This window comes from Jaculus jaculus, chromosome 5 (assembly GCF_020740685.1).
Source record: "Jaculus jaculus isolate mJacJac1 chromosome 5, mJacJac1.mat.Y.cur, whole genome shotgun sequence".
Classification (NCBI taxonomy): domain Eukaryota; kingdom Metazoa; phylum Chordata; class Mammalia; order Rodentia; family Dipodidae; genus Jaculus; species Jaculus jaculus.
In genome coordinates, this window is record NC_059106.1 from 129,716,266 (window position 1) to 129,739,217 (window position 22,952).

General features: G+C 37.5%; 1 protein-coding gene across 6 annotated transcripts in view; it reads left to right on the forward strand.

The window, feature by feature from the left end:
- The window catches only part of Fgf12 (fibroblast growth factor 12), a 559,941-nt gene that overhangs the window by 526,171 nt on the left and 10,818 nt on the right, over positions 1-22,952 (forward strand). For all 6 annotated transcript variants that reach the window (XM_045149232.1, XM_012947899.2, XM_045149234.1 and 3 more), the window contains one exon: positions 11,170-11,368. In XM_045149232.1, coding sequence (XP_045005167.1) covers positions 11,170-11,368 — 199 coding nt within the window. The remainder of the gene's footprint in view (positions 1-11,169; positions 11,369-22,952) is intronic.

A 22,952-nucleotide genomic window follows, 5' to 3' on the forward strand; every position in this document is an offset into this window, starting at 1 on the left:
GCTGAGAACAGTCACAGGCTCTTCTTCCTGCTTTCATTTTGGTAGCTTTATTCAGTCTGAGTTTCTAGGAATTTTTATTTTTGCCACATTGTTTCATTGAAAATTTTATCACTCGTTCAAAAATGTTTGATATTGTTATCATGCTACTTGTCTTTGCTTATTGTTAATCTCCTCTACCAGCCTGGATAATGTCACATACTCTGTCTAAAGAGAAGGCCACTAAGGCTTTTATTTATTTATTATTTTTTTTAATTTTTTTATTTTTATTTATTTATTTGAGAGCGATAGAGAAAGAGAGAGAGAAACAGAGAGAGAGAGAATGGGTGTATCAGGGACTCCAGCCACTGCAAACGAACTCCAGAAGCACGCGCCCCCTTGTGCACCTGGCTTGCCTGAGTCCTGGGGAATTGAGCCTCGGACCCGGGTCCTTAGGCTTCACAGGCAAGCGCTTAAGCACTAAGCCATCTCTCCAGCCCCACTAATGCTTTTAACTGAAAATGGCCAGTCTGTCCTGAAGTATATCCAATAACTTTCTCCTCAGTTTCCTTTTAAGTGTTAGAATGGTCCTCAGTTGTTTTTAATCAGTTTCATATTTTCTGTTACTTCTTGTTCATTCAATTTATCCTTTTTATAAGTCAGAAAATATAGTTACTGCTATAAAGCTCATCCCTGTTCTTTACAAAAGTAGTTGGTTTATTTATTTGTGAGCACAGAAAGAGAGTGGGGGAGAAGGGAAGTATGGCCACACCAGGACCTCTTGCCACCCCAAATAAACTCTAGATGTATGCTCCACTTTGCACATTTGTCTTGGCATGGTTACTGGGGAATTGAACCCAGACTAGCAGCTTTGCAGGCAAGTGCCTTAACCTTTGAGCCATCTCCCCTGACAGAGTTCTTAATCTGTTACTTTGAACATTGGGATCTTTTCTATTGTCTGCCTAATTAACTATGTACATGTTGTTGCTGCGGGTCACCTCATGACGTGGCCCAAGCTGAATCTTGACTCAAGCATCCACCCCAGGCTTTAGGGCAGTTGGGGTTGTAAATAGCACACCGCCATGCCCAGTGAACTGCTGGCTAAGGACACCACTGCCCTGTTTGTGCCAGGCTTTATGAAGATTCCGTGGCATGCTAAACACTTTGGTGATATGTTGTAGTGTGCGCTGCTTTATTTTCTGGTAAAGGGTACCCATATTCTTCGGGCATTTAGATCTTGTGTACTGGATGTGGATGCATGGGTGTGAGAATCTGCATTTTAAGTCTTAACTGTTTTGACTTTGCCTTTAGTCTTAGGCCAAAGGCAGACTCATTTGATGTGTGTGATCATTAATCTTAAACTGCCTTTCTGAAGTCTCCAGTGAGTGTGCAATGTGCTTCCTGAAGTCTCTTCTTTCTGGCTGGCCTGGCTCTGGCTCTCTGTCGTCCCCTTCAGCACTCAGCCACGCAGCAGCTGCCGTGTGCCAGCCCCGAGGAGTCTCACGCGAGCAGAGGCAGTCTACCCACAAACCTTAGGGAAGTCCCCGGTCTTCTACCCCCAGTCCACAGGACTCTTCTACCCTGCTCTGCAAGCTCAGTCCTCCAAGTTCAGTTTCTGCTCTCCAGCTTCATAAAGTCACAATGCTCTTTGCCAGATTCATCTTCCTATTTCAGGGATAGAAAGTGCCCTCAGGATTAATAGGGTTCCTATTTCATATAGGATTTTATTCTCTTTCAAACATCAGACAACTATAATTTCTGCTGACTAGTGCCTGAAGACTGGTGCCTCATCTTTTTTTTTTTTTTTTTTTTTTTTTTTTGCGGGGGGAAGGGAGGGATATCCGAGGTAGGGTCTCACTGTAGCTCAGGCTGACCTGGAATTCGCTAAGTAATCTCGGGGTGGCCTCGAACTCATGGCGATCTTCCTACCTCTGCCTCCTGAGTGCTGGGATTAAAGGCTTGCACCACCACACCTGGCTTTCATCTATTTTTTTGTATTTTACAATTGTTGTATTATGAATTCCTATGTCTGTTTTTCTGATTTCAAACGAGCTGACACAATAGTTTTAAATTTTTATACAAAAACATATTTTCCTGCCTTTGTAATTTCTGGGTCTGTTAGAATATGACTTTCCTCAGTGTACAGCAGTGTTTCAAATAGAAATGTGAAAATATTCTCACTTTCACCTTTATCATAGACGAGGAAGATAGAGACAGCATACCTAGCGGCACACATCCTGTGTGATGAATGCACGGGGACATGAATCCTGCTTGCCTTGATACTGAAAAGTAATCGACATAGGTGTGGTCTTTTTAATGAGATATGCCCCCTCTAGCTTTCATGTGTTTGTAAATGAGCCTCTTACATAATCCTTGGCTCGTGGCAGCTTGGGAGATGGAGACTTGCTAGAGGAGATCTGTCACTGGGGATGAACCTTGAAGTTTAATTAGCTCAGCTCTATGTCCAGTGCTGAGGCTACTGCTCCTCAGGTATGTGACAAGATAGGAGCCAGCTTCCTGTTCAGTCTTTCTGCTTCCCTCCATGCTTTCCCTGCCATGATCAAATCCCCCTCAAAAGTATAAGTAAAAGTAAACCTTTTACTCCTATAAGCATCTTTTATTTGGGTGTTTTGTCCTAACAATGAGAAGTTAACTCCTACAGTGGGTCACTAAGTTGCAAGTTGTGTACAAGTACATTTCATAAGGACCCAGTGGTATTTTCTATGATCTGTTTCCCTAATTTCTGATGCACAGAAATTGTCTCTGAAACAAAGACTTCTAAAAATAATTAATAAAAAATTATTAGATGAAAGCCAAGCATGGTGGCACATGCCTTTAGTTCCAGCACCTGGGAGGCAGAGGGACAAGGTTAGCTGTGAGTTCGTGACCACCCTTAGACTACATAGTGAATTCCAAGTCAGCCTGGGACATAGAAACACTCTACCTTGAAAAAGAAAAAAGAAAAAAAAAATTGAAGAATTGAAAGATGATACAGAACATCATCCACTGAATTCCTCCCCCTTCCCATTCCCTTCTCCCTTATATTCTTGTGATAGGGTAAATCTAGCTTCCTTAGATTATAATGCACATAATGGTTCAGTAGAAGGCAATAGGAATCTGAAAATGGTATCCTTGACAAGAAAAAAAAAAAAGTCAGAATTATCTGTGCATACTAGAGATCCTATGAGTAGAGGGCCGGACTGAGACATAAACAAGGCAGGTTTTGTCAGTCTGTCCTAGGTGAGTATATGCATGGGCATTTACATCCACCAAGTGAATTAATTTTTCTCCGCTTTCTGCTCAGGCTAGCCCATCTTATTTGTGATAACAATTATTGCCTAAAAAACTATAAGAAGGAGTAAGTGCTTACAAAAGTGGTCAAAGCCTAACATACCTGTCTTGTCTTATTTAATAACAATAGCCTTACAGTGAAGGTAAATCTTTGCTTTGACTTAAAAATGTCAAAAATGAATGTTGGAGAGGATAAGAAACTTGTCTGGGGACAAAAGATCAGGGACATGAATATTTGGGTCAATCTGCTACCAATATTACATTTCCAATTAACTCTCCTTTGCATTTTTTTATGTCAGTATAAACTCACTGTGTTGCCCTGTCAGCCATTGCAGAGTTAACAAAGAATCTCTATTTTTAGAGGAATTAGCTCTCAGTAATTTTCCAGTAAAAATTATCTCAAAAGTATATAGACAAAGGTTTCCATATCTGCAGAGTTTTTCTTTTAAGTTACAAAATTAAACTTGTTCTAGCCAAAGCAACTACAGTTTAAAAAAATTCATTTGAGATAATGTAATTTAGCATTTTCTCTGCCTTTTGTCAGGATGAAAAACAATAATTCTCTTGCTTGATTTCATTTCATTTCCTCTGACAACATGGTTAACAAAACAGCTACTGATGTAACAAGGATGTTCAAACTGTGTGCCTCTGAAAGTCGTCCTGAAGACATGGACGCAGGAGCGCCAGAGCCAAAGGGTCAAAGGTCATAGCACAGAAGGGCTACATATAACCATAGGAACCTGCTCTGGACTCACAGGCTACAAACTGTACTGCAAGAATATCAGCAGTTTTTGATTTTTCTCTTCCTTCTACACCTCCCAGTCAACAGAGGTGGCAGCAAACCAAGAAAGTTATCTCTCTGTGTTCAAGAATTCAAAGCCAAGCACAGTGGCACATGCCTTCGTCTAAGCTTCTCGCAAAGCTGAGGCAGAAGGACTACTTGAGCTCCAAAGGGCTCAGTCCGAGATCAGTCTGGCCCCTGTGTTTAAAAAAAAAAAAGCTATTATTTATCATTTTGATCAGAAAGGAAAGAAAAATCAAAATCAAGGGGTTCTTTGAAAGAAGGTAATATTTACATGGCATAAATTATTTATTATAAACATTTAAATAAGACAAAAATCCATTTTGTCTGACTACATATTTCCTTGTTTTATTTTTATAATATCTGTATGAGAGAGACAGAGAGGAAAACTGGAAAACGAGAGAGAGAGAGAGAGAGAGAGAGAGAATGGGTACACCAGGGCTTCCTACCACTGCAAATGAGTACCAGATTTATGCACCACTTTTTTTTTTGCATATAGTTTTGTGTGGATACTGGAGAACTGAACCCAGGCCATCAGGCCTTTTAAGAAAATGAGTTTAACCACGGAGTAATCTCTCCAGCCCTTCCTGTTTTATTTTTAATGAGCTATTATTAATTATCTGATAGTTTAACATTGTTATAGAAATAATACGGATGTTTAATTTAAAGAAATTAAACATTTGAGTTGAACAATAAAGTTATAGGAAATTAAGACAAAAAGTATTTTGTGATTGCTTAGTGATTTCTCAATTGAAGAAAATGAGATCCTAGGAAGTACAATGACCGTCTCAGTGGGAACAGCAAATAGATGGACAGCTGTGCAAGTTCAGCTCTCAAGATGTCTCTCTACCAAATTATTTTATTAGAGTAGATCTTTTTAATTTCAAGATTGGTTGAGAATAAAAAGGCAATGTAACAGACAAGGTTCCTCTCTTCTTATATAGTTTCGTATGTATTTATGAATTATGTTGTTGTGCAATGTAGAGTTATGAAGAATGAAATACTGAAATAAAGATTAGAAAATGACTAGAGAGCATGTGTCCTTACACAAGGTGGCTAAGGGAAGTCTCCCTGAGGTAGTCACATTGGGCAGTGAGTAAAATAAAGTGAAAATTGAAGAGATTGTCAAGAATAAGGGATATTTGGCATGGAAATTTTGAAATGAGACATGCTTAGTGTGTTTGAAAGACAGCAAGGGTACAAGTGGCTGGAGTGCTAACCTGTTTACTCATTGACTGAATGTTCATTCCCCTGAAACATCACAGCCAATCACAGCCAAGAGAGAGGAGGAGATAGAGAACTGTGGGTAACAGTATGCAGATGAGGTGTGATGATAGTATCATCTAACTGTTCTCACTATATAGGGCTATGTAAATCATGTGTTCCCACCCAAGTTTCAAAGTATACATTCTGCAAAACAAAACCAGGACCAATGTGGGTTTCTGATGAGGCTGGTGCTCCAGCTCTGGGCAGAGACTTACACAACACATGTAAGATTATGAGTTCCATTCCTAGCAACACAAGAATGTGCCTGTGACTGAGATGCATAATATTAGTCAAAAATTTCAAAAATTTTAGTCCAATCAGATATCATGCTAAAGTACAGAAACTTTCAAAGTCATATTATTCTATGAAAAATAATCTCAAAAATTGTATAATTTTTGAAAGTATCAAGGAGCTTTCACAGGGCTGGAGAAATAGCTTAGTGGTTAAGGCACTTGCCTGTGAAGCCTAAGGACCCAGGTTTGACTCCTCAGAACCCATGTAAGACAGATGCACAAGTTGACTCATGCACCCAAGGTGACACATGTGTCTAGAATTTGACTGTAGTGGCTAAAGGCCCTGGCAACCCAATTCTTTCTGTCTCTCTGTTTCTTTCTCTCTCTCATAATATAAATTAAAATTAAAAACTAGCTTTTGGGCTGGAGAGATGGCTTAGCAGTTAAGCGCTTGCCTGTGAAGCCTAAGGACCCCGGTTCGAGGCTCGGTTCCCCAGGTCCCACGTTAGCCAGATGCACAAGGGGGCACACACGTCTGGAGTTCGTTTGCAGTGGCTGGAAGCCCTGGCTCGCCCATTCTATCTCTCTCCCTCTATCTGTCTTTCTCTCTGTGTCTGTCACTCTCAAATAAATAAATAAAAAATGAACAAAAAATATTTAAAAAATTTAAAAAAAACTAGCTTTTGCAGATGGTATATAAATTGATTTATACAACCCTACACATATGTAGTAAACATATTGTCAGTTTACAGTGTCAGTAGCTCAGTTTCACAGAGGTTCAGTGGTTTTCCCAGAGTGAAGTAGAAATTGTAATGAGCCAGAAATTTAGGAATTCAAATGATTTTTTTTCCAGAAAGTGTTTATTGTTTATTTCTCAATCTGGTTTGGAAAATTATCTCTTTATAGTTTTTTCATTTCATGACTTGGTATAACCATTATTATTAGAACTTTCAAATTTATATTTTTAACTCAGAAACGTTACCATGCATTATTTATAAATAAAACCAATAAGCAATTAACAATATAATGGCATAGAATAGAAAATGGCAAAATACAAAACAAAACAAAAAAAAAAAAACAGGTGCTAAAAGTAGCAAATGCATCTGAAATTTGTTTACTATGGCAAAAGGCTCTGGCATACTGATACTCTCTCTTTCTCTCTCCTTGCAAATAAATAATAAAAATAAAAATATTTTACAAATTTACCTATAACCTATGAATGAATTTGTGTTATTGATAGTATAACTGTTGCATGCCATCTGTTATTGAATTACCTAGGAGAAACTTTATTTTGACAAAGAAAATTTTTGTGAAGTGATACTTTTCATTTTATTTAATTCAACCACATTTTAATGTGAAACTTTTCATCCCTATTTTATAGATAAGAAAAAAAAATATTCACAGTAAATGGCACATTCAAAATAAAATGAAAAACCAACTCAGTTCTGTCAATCAGTTCTAGATTTTTACACATACTCATTACTGTTTCTTTGATTTATACTATGCTTATTATTTACTTCAGAACAATTAAGATGAGTGCTGAGTGTATCAAGCTTCATGGAACTTGTAGTTAAAAAACATTTTTCTTGAACTGAAGTTCACATTGTGTCTATGGGAAGAAGAAAACCACTATGACACAAGGAAAGCATATTGCACATTAAGAGAAAGATGAAATACTGTGAGAAACTAAAGGAAGAAAGTACACTATAGCCTGAGGTAACAAGGAAGAACATTTGTCATAGTCCTATTGGATAGAGAAGTAAGAATGATTTGGGCATTTCAGCTAGGAACTATGGCACACATGGCACACAAGGAATTGGCATGTGGTGAAAACAGTGCTGTTGTACTCAGTCCTAGAATCTCCAATTCTCCATATCTCTGTCCTTCATGTTGTTTGTATCTTCAGCATTGTTCCATTTCAATGAGAATAGGGAGGGCCAGAGTTTGCACAGTTAGAGGATGGCCCCAAAGGAGAACATTCTTGGCAGTTACAGACTCTTAAGAAGCCAGAAACTGTAGGGTACCAGTGATCTAAGTGTGCAGGAGAGTTAGAAAGACATTTGACACGGGAAGGAATCCAAATACAATATGTACCCGCTTAGTTAGTGGGAAAGGAGAATTCTACATGGTAGTTTCCAATCAGATGGGCGGGGAAGACACTGGTGTGGGTACTAAACCATCTTCATGGGCTTCCTCATCTGGACTGGGTCCTTTGTAGTGTTGCCGGGTCAGGCGTCAAGACTTTAGTCCCTAGATGGTATCTTGGACCCCTGTTTTTCCTACACACTCACTCTTCATTAATTGAAAGTGTTACTTTCTCATTTGTAAATACCATAGTGATTCTACATGATTGACATGTTCCTTTTTATCATGAATAAGCCTTACTCAAGTCAATAATTCAGTATCATAAGCAGGTTTGGCCATGCAGCAGGAAGATATATGTGGCAATGAAAGAAGTTCTGAACCAACAGCCAGTAGTCCTCTGTGCTAGCCAGGGGTTTGGGTATGCCTGTAACTTCCCGTGACAATGGGAACATTTATTTCATTATCACAGGCTTCAGATACCTTGTTAAATAAAGGCAGAAAATTGAACAACCACTAAGTAGCTACATAAACTTAATGATTCATCATTAAGCACACACACGTGCACACACACATGCACACTACAGCATATACTTATAAGTAAGTTGTATTACTAATTTCATATATGTCACTATGTGCTTATAAACAAATCCTTGCCATATATGTTTCCCCTAGTCCGCATATTGTCTGAAAGCTTACATAAAGAATTTATTCCTTGAGGGCTGGAGAGATGGCTTAGCGGCTAAGCGCTTGCCTGTGAAGCCTAAGGACCCCGGTTCAAGGCTCGGTTCCCCAGGTCCCACGTTAGCCAGATGCACAAGGGGGCGCACGCGTCTGGAGTTCGTTTGCAGAGGCTGGAAGCCCTGGCGCGCCCATTCTCTCTCTCTCCCTCTATCTGTCTTTCTCTCTGTGTCTGCTGCTCTCAAATAAATAAATAAATAATTTTTTTAAAAAAAGAATTTATTCCTTGAATGGTTAAGAACCTGTTAGCATCTAGGGCTAATACCATGCTTATTAGCATTGCTTTAGATCTAGAAGTAAAAGCTTTGGTATTATTTTGGTCAGCTTGGTTTTTTAAATAAAGTAATATGGCAAAATTGAAGCATATTCTAAATCTTTAAACCAGATTCTAGAAGAAAATCAGAATTTAATGTGACCTTATGCTATAGTTTGAATGTGTTGTAAGTATATCCCACCAAAGTTATGTGTTTTGAAGGTTTTATTCCCGAGTTAAATATTAGGAGCTATCTGGAGCTTAGTGAGATTCCCTTTACTCAACTAGATGTGTGGTTTTAGAAAGAACTGGGGGTATCTCTTCTATCCTGGCTTCCTGTTTTGCTAGATCCTTGTTCTCTCATTTCTATCATCTGCTCAAGGACCCTTTCAGCCTCCACATCTATGAGCTCATATCCCTCTTTTATTTGTAAATATAGTCTGCTTTAGTTGTTTTGTTACTCATAAAACAGATAATATAGGGCTGAGATGTAGCTCATTGGTAGAGCACTTGGCTAACATATGCACCTCCCTGTATGCAATCCTCAGTACAATAAATAAAAAGACTACTATGGAAACATTTGATAGCTTGAATCTGTACCACTTTGATCTCTATACTGGGCAGTGATTCAACTGATTCCTCATAATTTGGAGGCAAGACCATAAAAGAACACAGAGTCTCTCTGTTAATTCTGTGCTTCCAGGCATGGAGTGCACAGTGGCTTTATTTCCCCCTCTCCCATCTTCTCAAGCCACTTTGTTTCTCTAGGTTTGTTTTTGTTTTTTTGTTTTTGTTTTTTTTTTTGTTGTTGTTGTTTTTAGTGAGACATTATTCTCATGCAAAAAACCTCACAGTATATACTTCAGAGATTTTGAGTATTTACAAATTTATGCAAACATCAAGCATTTGTTATCTAAATCGCAATCGTTTTCATTCCTGGTAGCACTCAGTATCAGTTACTTTACTACACTTATGTATAATTTTTTGTGTGGACATATGTTTTTACTTCTAGGAACATATCAGAAGTGGAATTATGGGGTCGTGTAACTATGTCCAATCTTGTGAGGAACAGCCAACCTACTTCCTCAGCTGTTGTTTCATTTTCACATTCCCACCAGGACTGTGAGAACTATAGTTTCTTCACATTCTTATTAACACTTTTAATTAGGCATTTGTTATTATCACTATCATATTAAAAGTATCTTATATTCATGTTTTTCTCTGACTTTCAAAGTAACTTTCTTAAATACTCTGAGAAGTTATCCTTTACTTTTAATAGAAGCAATATACTATTATCATTATTGAATTTCCATTTTCTTAGTCTGTTTTTTTTTTCTTCAGTAATGCTAGATCCATTTAAACAGATGAAGGAGACCCTTAAGCAGTGTCTCTACCACCTTCACCAGTCTCCCATCTGCTTGCCACTTAGCTGCCTACACATGGAGCTAGGAGGTCAGTCCTGGAGTATCAGTATCATTGCCAAGTTCATAGTTTCCACCAGCTTTATTCCTACGACTTGTCATTAACTCATCTCCACATGTAAATGGGTTGACGTGTGAACTTTCACATTAAAAGACTGGATTCCAGTATACAATGAAGAATACCAATGTAACTATAAATGCTGGACATGTAGGATTTATACTTACTTCTTTCAAGAAAATAGGCTTTGTTCATTTGAAGATAGGATTTTTCTGCACTGATTATAAAATCTTGCTGATAGTCATTGAAAATGGGCAAAATGGGGAGGTTGAGAGGCAGTAGCTGTAACACAGGAAGTGAGTTCTGGCATTCATTCAACAGTTTTTTAATGAATGTTTTAATTAAACAGCCTTCTTGTATTTACACTTATCAGATGGTGGGAATGAAATAGATAATCTTATGATTTATTCTTGGACTATGTTTCATTGAGAATTCTTCAATGTAACAGTAGTATTTTTTCTACTGGTCATTTTTAAGCTTGTCATGTCTGAAATTTTGATTACTAAGTAAAGAATGTTTATCAACTAAGGCAAAAACTAACATCAAGCAAAGTCACATCATACTGGAGAGTTTATTGAAGAATCCATGGCTGTGTGATAAACTTTTGTATATCAATAGTAATCCCTTCAAAACACATCCAATGTGCCTGTGTTTGTTGTGATTACATTTGATTTTGGTTTCTACATGAATAAATTCTAGTGCTTTTTTACATGCCTAGGGCCACTAAAATGAGGAATAATCAAGCACTTCAACTTATGTCACACTATGCTAGATCACATTTTGGGTTGACCACAGTCTTGGTGCTGTCCCTGTCTCTGCAGCAAGTGACTCACACCTGAGTAGTCCTTTGCTCTGGAGGAAATATTGGTTAACACCAACTTCTTGGGTTTTGTATGTGGATTCTTTATACAGATGCTAACAAAAACTTTGTGAAGCTGTCTCTGGTTCATTCTTAACATAGGTTATATGTATTTCAGTTGTTTAGATTTAAGCATTATTGATTTATTATTAAGTCCTTTCTCTTTTTTTTTTATTTTTTTCTGCAGGATGTTTTCACCCCAGAATGCAAATTTAAGGAGTCTGTGTTTGAAAACTATTATGTGATCTATTCTTCCACACTGTACCGCCAGCAGGAATCAGGCCGAGCATGGTTTCTGGGACTCAATAAAGAAGGTCAAATTATGAAGGGCAACAGAGTGAAGAAAACCAAACCCTCATCACATTTTGTACCAAAACCTATTGAAGGTATGAAACAAATGTCTTTTCTTCCTCAGACCATGATCTGTGTCTTGGCACAAATTGTGCTACTTGTCTCCTTGCACTATAGGATTTTCCTGGAATTAACCAATCAGAACATATATTTAGAAAATATAAAAGTACTTTTCCTATCAAAAACTGTAAAGAAAAGAAAAGGGGAAAAAGTAATGAGATGCCTCTTACCCATACATAGTACTGAAAAAATTGGTTAAACATGGAGACTAGAAGATTCCTGAATGTAGAAAATTAGGGTCAGTTACCATTTAAAATGTAATTTCCTTATTTGCTGGACAAAGAAATTTAATTTCTTAGGATACTTCTTAAAAATCAATAGTATTGAAGTGTTTAAAAGTTTGTAAAATAATTTTTAAAATGGGCTTATAGTCTAATCTCTATACTGCTGTGAACGAATATATAGCATAGTCTGTCAATTTTCTTTGCATTTTTAAGAAAAAAATGTGCTTGTTTGATCAGTAAATGCTTAAGCAAGAAAATTTACCCTTCTCAGTTGAGCCTAAGACTTCCCCTTTATGATCACTTAACATAGTGCTGAATAATTTATAATTTAGCAATAGGAGAAATCTATTTTCTTTTTCTATGTGTTTTCTGCCCACAAAAGTTTCTCTACAAAGACATTGGGTGGCCATGTGTATATTCATGCTTCCTCTGCAGATTGTATTAGTTCTCATGGTCTAAATGACTCTCATCACAACATTCTTCTCTAAAATTCACATTACATTCACTTAAATCATTGGTTCAGCTTCCTTGTCTGAGGAAGCATAAATATCTGTACAATGTAGTACAATTCTGTGACTTAGTCTAACTTGCTGCCTTGCTGTCCTTCAAACATATCATAGGCATGGAGTGTATACTGCATTTTACTACAACAGTCAACCAAAAATGATCTCACATTATCCACTGGGTACACTGTGACAGCCCTCTTGCCTCTCAAGCCTTTCTTTATACTCTTTGGCCACCCTAAAGTGAAATTTCACTATGGTGGGCCTGTGCTTCCCACTGTACTGAATAATCTCCACGTACTCTTTTCCACTGCATGAAATATGCTGATTAACCCATGGAAAGAAAGAATTCAAGGGTCACTATTTCTGAAACTACTCCTCCCTAATTTTGTTGAAGAAAAATGAATCACTCTTGGTTTTTTCCTAGTATGCATTTCTTTTCTATAAAAGTGATCACATTGAATTGTTTCACCTATCACCCCATCTCCCCTTAGGGTTATCTTGTTCTCTGAATGAGCATATTGCAGTGTAATTTTCTTCATATCTCCCATTGCCATATACGGTATTTGATATACCATAAAGAGATATTTTTATCATTTCTGTTCTGTTGAGTATGTGAACCTGTGAATGAACAAATGAATGACTAGTTAATTCTAAAGGCAAATAAATACATGTTTCAGAGAAATTGTGTTCTTAGAGATATGAAACATGCTTACTAATGGCAATAATATAGTAGAAAAGTGGCCCATTTTCTGCTATGTAATTAGCATTGGGAATTAGAACTGTCATTTCCATGGAAAGGAATATATCGGGCTGGAGAGATGGCTTAGCAGTTAAGTGCTTGCCTGTGAAGCCTAAGGATCCGGGTTCGAGGCTTGATTCTCTAGGACCCACGTTAGCCAGATGCACAAGGGGGCGCACGCGTCTGGAGTTCATTTGCAGTGGCTGGAAGCCCTGGCGTGCCCATTCTCACTCATTCTATCTCTCTATCTGCCTCTTTCTAGCTCTGTCACTCTCAAATAAATAAATAAAAATAAACAAAAAAATTTAAGAAAAGAAAGGAATATATCATTGAGAAGCTGATGGAGATGAGTAGGGAATTGTCCAGACAGACTTTCCAGGTATCTCATTGGAAACTATATCTGCTCTCAGGAATGTTTTTGACAAGTCATTCTTTGAATTTCTGCATCATTTTTTATTTGCACAATTAAAATAGTATTTTTTTATATAAAAATAGCACATGACCATTTACATTTTGGGAAAATTTAGGAACATACAAAATCTGTTTTATTTATTCCCTGTATGAATAGTAGTTATAATGAACCCCTCCAACTCCACCCCCAAAGAAAATATACACAGTCTTTCATCTTAATTAGAGCCAAAAATCTGCACTGGGGTTATTAAGTTTCCACTTGGGTCTGGATGGTCTTATGTACATGTCCAAAAGAAATGTTTCTAGTTCCAGAATGGCCTGAAGTCCCTGTTTATTGCTGCACTTCAGTGCAAATGAGGAAATGAGCAGCTAGACATTTCCAGCAGTCTAATTGGAATTAGATTAGCTTCACACAGCACAGAATCCATGTGGAAAGCACCTTAATCATACAAATTCTCACACAAACCAAGGTAGAGACAAGCTATGGCATCTGTTGTAGGGACTCTGGCTACAATCAGCTTCTCACCTCTCTCTTTGCTATGACTCATTAGAGCTGTGCACAAAACATGGCTCGGTGGGAGAGCATTTGGAGTAGGCTTGAACATTGCACTGGTACCACAACCACATCCACTGGTGTCTGTATGTGTCCTTATCTCTGTTATCTACCAGACAGCAAGGAGAAATGAGAAGACAGGTTTGAAAATCAGTTCCAGTTTTCTTTTCAAAATGGTTCCAATAGCCCCTGATGACAACCTGGAGAAGTAGCCACACTAGGGTCATGGAAGCGAAGCATGTAGCCTTCATTTCAAATATGTATTCAGGTTTGAGGGCTCAGTGTTACAGGGATATCAGGGAAACAATTTCTGCTCTTGTCTTACACCTTTTTACTTTAGAATATATACAGATTTTTATTGGCATCATTTAATTGACTGCTTTGTTTTAAATTTTTGTTGTTTACTGACAAATTATAATGCTTTCATTTTATACTGGGAAAAAATAACATGTACTTAAAATCAGATTCATTAATACTTGGATTTATTTCCAAGGCTCTTTGTTTACTTCCTTTGTGGAACTGAACTCTTAGGTGTTATGTATGAAGAATGTTATGTGAATCATTTCTGGAAATAAAGCTTAACTGGCTTTTATTCAAAGACTTTTTAATACCTTGTAAATGCCTTTGCCATTTGTCTGAGAGAACAAGGTACCATTGATTGAACAATGTTAGTTAATAGTTTCATAAATGCTCATTTTTAGAGGCAGTATTCTTATATATGCCTCAATTTCTCATCTTCATCACATCTCTACAAAGTGGTTTTTAGTATTATCCTCATCTACACATGTCATAGATGAAGCCCAGAAACACTAAGAAATTCATCCCATACTCCATTGTCAGTGAAAGGCAGAACCAGAATTCAAACCAAAGCATTCTGCCTCAAACAGTCACATGTTGAACGTCCACAACACTGGTGAGATGAGCTAGTTTCATGTTCTAAGGTCGTGGATGTAATATAAATGTAGGGCAACAGGATTCTAGGAGGTATACCAAAACAGAAGTTTGCTAATGATTGATTTTCTTTTAATCTGGACTGAGCCAGCAGAGTAGAAATAAAAATTCCTTGCAGATCCATGAAGATGTTTTCCTCATAGTTTCTCAATGCACATGAAATTGGTATGTCCCATTGTGCTTCATGTGTGCTTTGATATGATTTATATATAAAATTTTGAACAATTCCCCGTGCAATTATATTTTATATCATGGTTTCCATTAGTATGAAAGATACTTGTGGTTATGTTTGTCTACTTTTTTTTTGCTGTTTACTTGTTTTTATGGGCCTTTTTTTAGTCTTACTACTTCTATATACAATTTCTCAATTTACCATTTGCAAGGTAGGTTGCACATATTACCTCAGTAAAAATATCCAAAAGGGCATGGTGGTGCACACCATTAGTCTCAGCACTAAGATGGCTGAGGTAGGTGGATTGCTGTGAGTTTGAGGCCAGCCTGAGACTATGCAGTGAAGTCCAGGGCAGCCTGGGCCAGAGTGAGACCCTAACACACACACACACACACACACACACACACACAAAAAAAAAAAAAAAAAAAAACATGCATAATAGAGGCTGGAGAAATGGCTTAGTGATTAAGGGACTTGCCTGCAAAGCCAAAGAATCCTGGTTCAACCTTCCAGGACCCATGTAAGCCAGATGCAAAGGGGGGTGCATGCATCAGGGGTTCATCTGCAGTGGCTGAAGGCCTGGTGCACCCATTCTCTCTCTGACTCTCCCTCTTTCTCTCTCTTAAATAAATAAATAAATAACATGTACAATAGCCTTATGCCACTCTCCTTATTTTGTAGATGAGGAGACTAACATTTAAATGAATTAAGTAACCTGTCCAAGATCATTGAGCTTGGAAAACACAAAACTGAGATTTCAGTCAGGAAACCAAGTGCCAGTTCTAAACACTCAGCACCTACACTATACTATTTCCTTTACTCTGTAGTAAGTTTTGCAGATACAGATACTCAGAGAAGCCAGAGGTGGCAAAGTAAAAATGTTCTACCATGATTTAATAGCAGAATGAGTAATCTAAGCCATGCAGAATTGATATGGGTGACCATGAAATGGTGACAAAAGTGCATCTTGGTAGGGCAGCTAACAGAATGCTATGCGCACACTAGGCAAGAGCGAATCAAGAGTGCATTGCTTTTGTTCCTGATGATTTCTTACAAGCTTCATTTCCTATACTGTATGTAAAAAAAAAAAAAAAAATTGGATGGGATGACTTAAAGTTTTTTGGCAATGAAATTGTACAGTAGTCTTTTCCCCCATGCAATTTATAAATGTTCTTATTTTTAGCATTTGTACAACTCCTGATGTCTACCAGGTATATTATAAGTTTGTTGAGCTGTTTTAAACCCATACATTCTGTGGAGTTGTTTATATCTTCACTTTATCTGCATGTCACAGATAAGAAAATCTAGACAGAAATGCTGTATGGTGTAAATATCTTGTTTAAATTAGGGTCACTGAAAGCAGTTTCATGTCCTGGCTTAAAATTTTGGAAAGTATCATCCCCAGGAGGGTAAGACTACTTAAAAGCATTATGTGGGAATTGTTGCACGCTCTTCCAGAGCACCAGTAAGCTGCAAAGGCAATAGCATCGTTCTCTACTCATAGGTTCTAGTTTCAACTGATAACTTGAAAGATAGAGAAGGATGGAAGAAGTGCTTTACAGGGGACATACTGATTCAACTCCCAAACCTGGATGTGTGGCAGTTTTTCTAAGCACTTTAGTGCAAAACCATTTTCCAACATGGAACCTAGCAATAGATTTACAAATAAAAACCATCTAGACATATTTCTTTTATTAAATTAGTGAACAAATGAAGTATAAAATTGTTTGTATATATGTGTGAGTGTGTGTGTGGTGTGTGTATGTATGTTCATACATATGTGTAGGTACATATGTATGGACACATGGACATGTATGTATGTGAAGTCCAGAGGTCAATGTCAAGTGTCTCATCAACCGTTCTTCACCTTAGTGATGGAGTCAGGTCTCTCTCATGGAACCAGGAGCTCTCTGATTTGGATAGACTGGCTAGCTAGTAAGCACTGGAGAACTTCAGCCTCCATCTCCCCAGAACTAGAATTACAGGTGTGGGCTGCCATGCCTGGCCTTTTCATGGGGTCCAAATGCAGATTCTTATGCTTGTGCATCAAGCACTTTGCCTCCTGAAGAACAATTGTTGAGCCATTTCCACCATGAGTAATTTCTGCTTTTTTGCTTAATTATTTTAAATGAAGGGCTATGATGAAAGGTGCTGTAGCTACAAATAATATTTTAAGTTTTGATAATGTTTTCTCTGACCACCAATTGTAAAGCATTGAATGACAGTTTTGAAAATGAATATAAGATAATAGCTCTACAAGAAATTAATCATCCTCTTGTTAGCCAAAAAATATTGTTGATGATTTTATGTCATTAAAAATAGTTTAAGCTGGGTAGATGGCTTAGAGGTTAAGGTGCTTGCCTGTGAAGCCTAAGGACCAATGTTCAATCTCTCTTCAGATCCCATATAAGCCAGACATACAAAGGTGATGCAAGTTTAAGGTCACACATAACCACTACATGGCATAAGTATCTGGAGTTCTATTGCAGTGGCTGAGATTCTGATACATCAATTCATTGTCTCTGTCTCTATCACTCTCTCTCTCTGTCTCTCTCCTACTCTCTCTAAAAAATAAAATAGTTCAAAGCAATTCTTATAAACATGTAGACCTACTACAGACACCAGTATCATCTGGCAGAATACAGTGCTGCATGATACATGGGCTACTCCTTTGTAAAGTGAACTGCCCAGATGGAAGAAAGTCAAATTGTGACTTTTTAAAAGAGGGAGTATTGTTGTTGCTGCTGCTATTGTTTCAAGCATTTTTGCACTTATCTTAGTCTTGCTGATTTAATTTTGAATGTCAAGATTCCTAAAATTAAGTTCTGCTGCTTGAAGATCCTTGAGTCTTATTCAGATGAGATGGTAATAATTACTCAACAGCCTCTTTCCCTTCACTTTCTCAACCTCTTCTGGTGTTCAATGCACAGGCAGTATTAATGAGCGGTTGCAGAAGCATCTATTCAGCTAGATGGATGGATGTGATATTTAAGCCCATTAGTGTGCCCATATTATATCAACTTTCACTCACATGGGCCCCCTCCCCCAGAACTGAAGACAGGAGCACAGGTCTGAGATTTTCAGTTTTACCCTTGAAGAACATTGTTCACACCACAGGAAGAAACACCCCCAGATCCAAATTGCCTTGCTCATCACCACCCCTCCAGTGTCAGATGGAAAGACAAAGAGTCTTTGACAAAGGACAAGATACAAACTCCTCCTTTTCTCCTCCTTGTGTCTTTAAGAACCTTATTACTCACCTCATGCAAGTGGTTGGGCATTCAAAATCAAGATCCTTCTCTTAAAAACTGTGTACAATTTTCAGACTTAAAGCTTCCAGAGTTGAGTCCTGAAGAAAAAAGAAAAATAATTCCAAAGTAAATAAGATCAGTATGTTTCCACTGAGAGACATCTCTATCAAATTAAGCTTGTAATCAGAAAAAAATAGCATATTTCCACCAATTTAATTTTTTAGCATGGAGAATTGAATAAAATGTACATGTATACACACACACACACACACACACACACACACACGTTCTGGTAGGAAAATTACATGCTATCCACTTTCTTTGCTATAACTCTTGACTAATACTAAGTGATTTTATTGCTAACAAAATAACATTGATTATTGTTTATCAAACAACAGAATCAGGGCCATCTGGAGTGTTCTTACAAGTTGCAAACTGTGTCCAAACCTCCAGAGCAATTTGAGGCAGCCTACTTCGGAGTGTGCAGCTTTTAAAAACTTTGCAAGGGATCCTGATGGCAAGTACATTGGAGACCTGGCATTCTGAACTAAATTTGGTGTTTCCAGACTTATTTCATGAAAATTGGCCCCAGGATATTTAAACTTATTCAAGTTATTATGATCACTCTATTCAATTAAGCCTAATAGAGTAATCCATATCTCTGACACCATGGAATTAACTATATTAAACATATTCCAATTTAAATATTCCTACTATTATCAAGATAGATACATTTTAGTGCCAGGTTAAATTACTATATAGAGATATGGGGGATACGCCAGCTATTTTCCTTCCCTGACCATTAAGAGTGTGTACCCTGGGAGATCTCAGGGATAAACATGTGCTGCTTCTTTACAGCATATTTTTGGCAATGGCCTCTTACATAATCTTGAGAAAATTATTTACCATCTCTACCCTCAGTCACCCAAAAGATGAATAAATTGTACATGAAGATTAGCCATCTCACCTTCTGCCAGACCAAATGCAAAGTGCCTTTTTCATTTTCCTGTTAGAACAATGAACATTCTATTATCTTCCATCTTGAAGTAATGAGGGATAAGGCAAAGAATTAAGAAACTTTCTTTAAGAAGACCAAATACAGAGGGAGATTACTTATCCCTTCCATAGCTATACAAAGAACCCCAATGAACAAATTGGAAGTCCTGGCATTGTGACATTCCAATAAGGACATAAAAAGTGGCAAATATATTTCAATATTTTTATCTCAGTGATCTAGAAAGGAAACTAAATGGTTATGCCCCAAGATTTTCTTCTGGACCTAGCCATACTAAAAGGCAAAACAAAAAGGAGTTGAAAAATAAACTCTGATATGGCTGATTGCTTTAAAGCAACAAGGATTTCTGCTGCAACTGTCTCTCTCTCCCCCTCTTTGAGTTTTTTTTTTTTAATTTTTATTTTTTTTATTTTTTTATTTTATTTGAGAGCGACAGACACAGAGAGAAAGACAGATAGAGGGAGAGAGAGAGAATGGGCACGCCAGGGCTTCCAGCCTCTGCAAACGAACTCCAGACGCGTGCGCCCCCTTGTGCATCTGGCTAATGTGGGACCTGGGGAACCAAGCCTCGAACCGGGGTCCTTAGGCTTCACAGGCAAGCGCTTAACCGCTAAGCCATCTCTCCAGCCCCTCTTTGAGTTTTTGCTGACCTGTGACACCTTCCTTCTGTAAACCACTGTAACTCACACAAAGCATTTTTGCTAGGCTCTGAATTTAATAAAATTCCCCTAATTCTTCCCACACATATTCTTTACCCATACCTATCTCCTTCTCCTATGCTCAGAAATTACTTCGGCTCTCTTTCCAAATGAATACATAAATCTTTTTGTACACAGTGTCTCTCAGCCTTTGGTAATAAACATTTACAGAAATATTGAGTACTTTTCTATAGCATCTTACTACCATTCCAGTGTTTGAATTTCTCCTGAACCTCCAAAGAGATTTCATGTGACATTAATTAAGGTGTGAAATTGCTTCATGTTAATCGCTCAGGCCCTTCTATGATCTGCTATTAAGAAAATTAAATATCTTTGATGGCACATTAACTAGAAGAGCAGTCTAACCTTTCCATTTATTGGAACTTAGAGAAAGCCAAGGAAAATTCTATTAAATTGGTAGTAATGAGTTTAATCATATTTCATTATTCTTTCCTGGTAGCTGGGAGTTCTTAACAGTGTATAACTTTCAAATTTCATCCAAAACAGAAGTTATACTGTTTCCATTTGAAAAGCAGATTTCATTAGCAATAACTATAGGGGCTCAGTACACATGTTGCCCAACCCTTCACTGCAATGCCATATTGACTCTCAAAGATTTATATCTACTTGGTCTCATCACAACCATAGCTCTCCCTTTTCAAATAATCTGTAAAGAATGCAACAACAATATAATAGTAGTTATGAGAATCAGCTCTATGAGTTTATATAATGTTTGCATGGTGTGCTGATTTTCCAACCAGCCCTAACCTAGGCATCATTTGATTATCACTAAAACCTGTGAAATATGCAAGCTGATAGTTATTAACTTCATTTTAACATGATGAAAATGAGTTTAAGAGGACTTCATTCAGATCCACAAGCTAAAAGGAGGCAAAAAGTTACATTAAGTCTCTAGGTATTTCCATATTTTTGGCCTCTTGACCAAAGGAAGGCACACACAAATAGAAAACAGCAAGAAACTATTAAAATCAAGGCAGTGGTAATATTTGAAATTCACTGCCAAGAGTTACAGCAGACCACTCAAGTGGAACGTATTCAAGGACACTGGGAGGTGGTCTAGGTCTTCTTTTTAGAGAAGTTTGAGGCAAAAGTAGTTCAGTTGCTAGGGGCATAGTTGACTGATTTGATTGACAGTTTGGGGTTATGCAACCTATTCTCTGCTGTACATCTCCCTTCCTCTGATGCATCGGATTTTAATCTTACCTATGTACAATTGTACATAGGAGAATTGGGGTTCTTCCTAACATTTCACTTGGAGAGCACACTTTGTCTTATTGCCCATGGAGCCAAAATCAGTGTAAGATGGATTACCTCATGCAATTCAGATCCCAGATCTGTCTAAGAAAATACTTGAATAGGACCTGATCACAAATAATGGTGGCTTGGGGAAGAGGAAAAACCACATTCATTGTTAGGAGTGGGGTGTAAGCCCAGCTAGTTCAGTGCAGGTAGGGGTTGCCAGCAGGTTGCTCAAGTGCATTGTGAGAAAAATGCTGTGTTTATTGCCCAAGCCAAGAAGTTTCCCAGATGGCTAAATTATTCTCTGTGCTTACTGACTCAAAACTATGAACAAGGCTCTTAGCTTTTGACTTCAGGGTCTCATGCTTTTCCTACTAGAATGTGAGGTGCACATGCACATGTGAAGTCAAATGGTACTTGTTATTCTGAAAAGCTATTAAACATTTATTTTACCAGTTCTTCTTATGTGTGTTATTGTGAGAGTCTACAGAGGCATAACACATATGCACATGCATATTATATAGAAAGCAACACAGGCGAATTTCATGCAAGAAGTGAGGACAGCATCTCTATGAGTTGAGCATACATCAAAATCACGCAGATAGAGTGTTAACAACAGAAGCTGCTGGGTCCATCTTCTAGGTTTTTAATTTCTAGATCTGGGCTAATCCATTCATTTATATTTCTTAAAGTTCTAGGTACTGCTGATGCCACTGTCAGAACCAATGAGGGAATAGTAAGATAAAAAGATCCCTAGTCTCTTGTTTCATAGACTTTCTGATATATCTTATGTCTATGTAGACAAAAGCAAGGGTGTGTGATTATCTTCCCTGGTTTATTTTGTTTGACATAGATTAGTCATATCTGTTAAAATGAGGCTTATTACTTTGTACAAAATAACAACAAACTAGAGAAACTTGGTAAACATGGTATGCTACACTGTATCCATTGCTCTATCCCTCCATCCTTTTATTTATTTATTGGTTGTTTCCCCCCCTCCCAAGGTAGGGTCTCACTCTAGCCCAGGCTGACCTGGAATTCACTGTGTAGTCTCAGGGTGGCCTCAAACTCACAGTGATCTTCCTACCTCTGCCTCCTGAGTGCTGGGATTAAAGGTGTGTGCCACCACACCCTGCCCTCCATTCTTTCAAATCATCCATTTCACCTATGCAAGGCTATATTTTAGGTAACTAAACACAAGATAGGGCTTTAGAGAAAGTAAAAGTTTTAGCTATATTCTAATCATTAACTTCTGCAGTTAGTCATCATACAAGGCAACATTGACACGGGGTAATTATCAAACAATATGGATTGTCCCTCACTGTAAAGGGGAGGTAGTGGTACTCAAGGAAATATCTTTTAATTTGTGAATTTATGTCTATAAAAGGATAGATGTATAAATAACAAGTATACAACCTTTACAAATGTCACTAGATATTGGTTATTAAAGGGGAAAATGGTATTGTTTTACCTAAGGTGCTTAAAATAAATCTGTTGGGGGAAAATCATGTAAACTAATTACATTTTGAAAGAAATCTGAGTGAAATGTAGTGGTATACCATATAGAGATGTGAGGAACATTTTTTCTAGACAAAATTAATAGGGATTCCAAATATCTTATTATTCAGATGTAACTAATTATGATCAAGAAGGATGGAGTTATGTAATGTGTTGCTTAAGGGGGAAATGGTAGAATATGACATTAGAGGATAGGAAAAGACCCAAAGAATTGAGACCTCTTAGCTACTATAAAGAGCTTAGGTTTTTATGTATAATATG